Source organism: Colobus angolensis, unplaced genomic scaffold, assembly GCF_000951035.1.
Source record: "Colobus angolensis palliatus isolate OR3802 unplaced genomic scaffold, Cang.pa_1.0 Scaffold209, whole genome shotgun sequence".
NCBI lineage: Eukaryota > Metazoa > Chordata > Mammalia > Primates > Cercopithecidae > Colobus > Colobus angolensis.
The window spans coordinates 415,603-419,326 of record NW_012115255.1 but is presented as its reverse complement, the minus strand read 5'-3'; the positions used below and the strand labels follow the sequence as shown (position 1 = coordinate 419,326).

At 52.3% G+C, this 3,724-nt stretch overlaps 1 protein-coding gene across 1 annotated transcript in view; it reads right to left on the bottom strand.

Moving 5' to 3' along the window:
• Positions 1 to 243: 243 nt before the first annotated feature.
• The window catches only part of LOC105512044 (putative protein FAM90A5P), a 13,781-nt gene continuing 10,300 nt past the window's right edge, over positions 244 to 3,724 (bottom strand). The window contains 2 exon segments of the mRNA XM_011942299.1: positions 244 to 1,254; positions 1,911 to 2,019. Of these exon segments, the coding sequence (XP_011797689.1) occupies positions 244 to 1,254; positions 1,911 to 2,019 (1,120 nt within the window).

Genomic DNA, 3,724 nt, shown 5'->3' with positions numbered 1-3,724 from the left:
ACCGTCACCCAGTTTCTGAGGCAGCGAATCACTGGCACAGAAGCTTCTGGTGGCGGGTTTCCGGAGAGCCCTGCGAACTACAATGTCCCTCACCAGAATTCGATGAGGCGGAGTCTCTGCATCTGGTCCCTGCCTGGCCTGGGCTCCAACATCCACAGAAGCACCACAGCTGGGGAGCTTGGGAGTCACCACACACAGTCTGCTGTCTGCTCTGTGCTCCTCAGTCCCGCAGACGCCTCCAAGTCACGGGAGCTGGATGCAGTGGAGCCCCGGCCACCTGCAGTCTCTCTCCAGGTCAGAATCGCTGTCCTCTGAGGAGGAGGAAACCTGAAGGTCCTCACAGAAGACACTCAGGGGGACAGGAACACAGGGAGCCTCAGACTTCTCTGAGACATGAGGGCTGTGAGGGAGGAAGGCTCCCGGCTTCTCAGGAGAGGGAAACGAGGGAGCTGTGAGGAGGCTGGAGTTCCACCATCCGTTTTCCAGTCTCCGGAAGAGCATTCTGAGAGGCTGGGCCCCATCGTGGCTGGCCGCTGGGTGATGGGACATGGTGCAGGCCTGGGCAGTAGGCAGGCAAGGTCTGCTGTGCGGAGGCTGCCGGTCGCTGCTGAACACCTGGGCGGGTGTCCCCCAGCTCATCTGGGACGACGGACTTGGTCTGAGATTGGTTGCAGCTGGTGGAGGTTGGAGAGTCTCCGGGGCCCCCAGCTCACCTCCCTGGATGGCATTTTCGGGCATCTGGAAGGGACCCATTCTCGGTTTCTTGGGGAGGTTCAGGCAAGCCTGAGTCAGAGCCTGGGCAGGTCTCTTGGCTCCTGGCCTGAAACTGAGATTGGAGCCGAGGCCCAAGCTGTGCGTGTCGGCTGGTGGGCAGGGCTGTGAGGTCACCGCAGGACTTTTGTCTTGTGCCTGGGGCGGGGGGCTGATGACCTGGATCAGGCCCTGGGGCTTGGAGGCAGCCTGGGGAACTTCTCGGCAGCCACCCCGAGGGCTGCTGTGTGTCGGCTTCAACACGACGAGAGGCTCCGGGCCCTGCTGCCTGACTCCAGGCTGAGGGATGTTGGCCACAGCCCCTATCAGTCGTTCCTTTGGTCGGAGACTTGACGAGGAGCTCAGACTGGCTTTTCTGAGGGGAGACAGTGAAGCCAAGACAGATACCGTGTCAGACAGTTTGGTATCTCAGCCATCAGTGAGGGCAGGGTCCAGGCGTGGCCTCTTATTGGTTGTGTGGACCGGCATTGGCCTGCTTGCAACCTGAAAGAAAGGAGACCACACACGTTAGAAGTTCCCTAGCATGGAGCCAACATGGAAATCAACCACATCCAAAGACAAGGTGCACACAGCAGGAAATTCTTAATACGGTATTGACAGGCGGTCCTTGGAAGTGGGGACAGATCCTCAACGTGAGTGCTGATCGGGACAAGACCCACGAAAAATGCACTCACGAGCTATGAACTAAGAATATCATTTTTCTAAAGACTGTGTCTTGGGCATTAACTGGATCAAAGCGCCTCCACTCGGCCTTCCATGAAGTGGGACGGACTAATGCCCTTCTGAAGGCAGGTTGGTGGCTCAAGGGTTCCCAGGACGTCTTTTCTAAAAACATGCATGTTCCTGGGGTTAGCCTTCTCCATGTTTGGGGCCCCTGAGGGACTAATTTCGCCAGGCCGCTAGGAAGACGTTGTTGGCAGGCTTGCCATCATTGCACAGAAAGAAAGCAACAGGAAATACGGCATCTTCAGATGCCTTCACCTGGAATCAAATGGACCTGGAAGGATCGTGGAGTCCCTGACCCCAAGAAGGCAGGGAAGAAGGGTTCCCCGATCCCCTCACACACACGGGAACCTGGAAGGAAATCAACCAGGGTGACCTAGAGGAGAAAAAGACCAGGGGCCCAGGGTGACACTCACCCTCAGATAATCACAAGATTCCATGGATTCTTTACGATATGGCAGCGGCTTCTCCAGAGGTTTCTCGGAAAAGATCAGGAGGAGAGCCTTCCTCTGCGGGTCTTGTTGCCTGCAGAAGAGAAAAAGTTCAGGCCCTACTCCCCGGTTCTCCCCAGGAGACAGGGAGAACCCTGTCTGGGGCCCAGTCCCGTTCTGTGTTTTGTGATACATAAATGGAACTTTTGTGCCATTTCCTCCTCTGCACCTTCCCTCACGTGCCAACCTTCCCATCCTCCCAGTGGCCTTCTAGGCTTCCCAAGTAAGAACCGGCATTTGGATTCCGTTCCTTTTCCCCCTGTCATTGGGAACCTGCACGAAACTTCCCCACCTGACATCATCCTCCCCCCGCTTGATATCAGGAACAAGTCTGTTAATTATTAATTTTATTAAATATAATAAAAATTAATAGTAATCATCGATAATAATCACAATAAGCAGCAGTGATAAGAAAAGCCCACACACTGGCTAGGAATTTTTCAATGCAAGCAGCTGAGATGCTTCTTCATATGCTTCGGTAGGGGCTAATATCAAACTCTTTCTTCCCATTTTGTTTACTCAGCAGTGCCTGAACCATGAGGCACCAGAGATGTACACCTCATCAGGAGGGTGTATGGGACAGTGGCAAGGGGAGCAGCAACACAAGAAACAAACAAGGCCACTACTTCTGCCTACATAGTAACTATTGTCTTGGAGTGTACAATAATTAATAATGTTCACATGGCTGCCCTCAGCATACAGAGATGGTGACCAGAGCAGATGCAGGGACTACAGAGATACAGCCTGATTCTTGTTAATTAGGACTTAAGTGTTGGCTTATGTGCTGCGCTTTTGTGCATTAATAAGCCAGGGCCTCAAAACTGCCTGCTAAGCACAGGCCAAATGTCATGCTGGGGTGCAATTAAACATTCATGTCTAAGAGATGAGAGCATTTTAGTGTGGGAGAAGATGACAACACCTGAAGACCACAAAACACTGTGCAGAAAAAAGGGAAGGCCCATCATCAGCTCACGGTTCTGACTCAGGTGGCTGCTGATGTGTTATGGAACCATCAGCCGACAGCAGGTAGGTCACGTTGAGCAGGTGTCCTGCATGAGGGCTGGTCCATTCCATTTGTGTTGCCAATTGTTTCAATAGCGTCTCATGCACCCCACTGTTGAGGAAGGAATTCGCACCCTGCGTTTACTGGCACCGTTAAACACGTAACATCTATTACTAAACAGATAAGTCAGACATCAGTTATTAATTACATATAGGAGGATGGTGTAAGCTCCCACAGGCCCAAACAGGGATTAACTTGGAAGCAGAGAGTGGTATAGCATTTAAAAAAGTGAGGATGTTCCTTTTTTTTTTTTTTTTGATACAGAACCTCGCTCTGACACCCTTGCTGGAGCGCAGTGGTGTGATCTTGGCTCACTGCAAGCTCCGTCTCCTGGGTTCACACCATTCTCCTGCCTCAGCCTCTCTAGAAGCTGGGACTACAGGCGCCCGCCACCACGCACGGCTAATTTTTTGTATTTTTAGTGGAGATGGGGTTTCATCATGTTAGCCAGGATTGTCTCGATCTCCTGACCTCATGAGTCACCCACCTCGGCCTCCCTAAGTGCTAGAATTACAGGCGTGATCCACTGCTCCCGGCCGAGGATGTTCCTTTGTTCCTACAGGAGTATGTGAATGGTTTGCCTATTGGCTGGTAGGGAACTGAATCATGTGACACTGACTGGTAAGACTGTAATACTCTAAAATACCATATGTAAACTATCATATCATAATGGTGC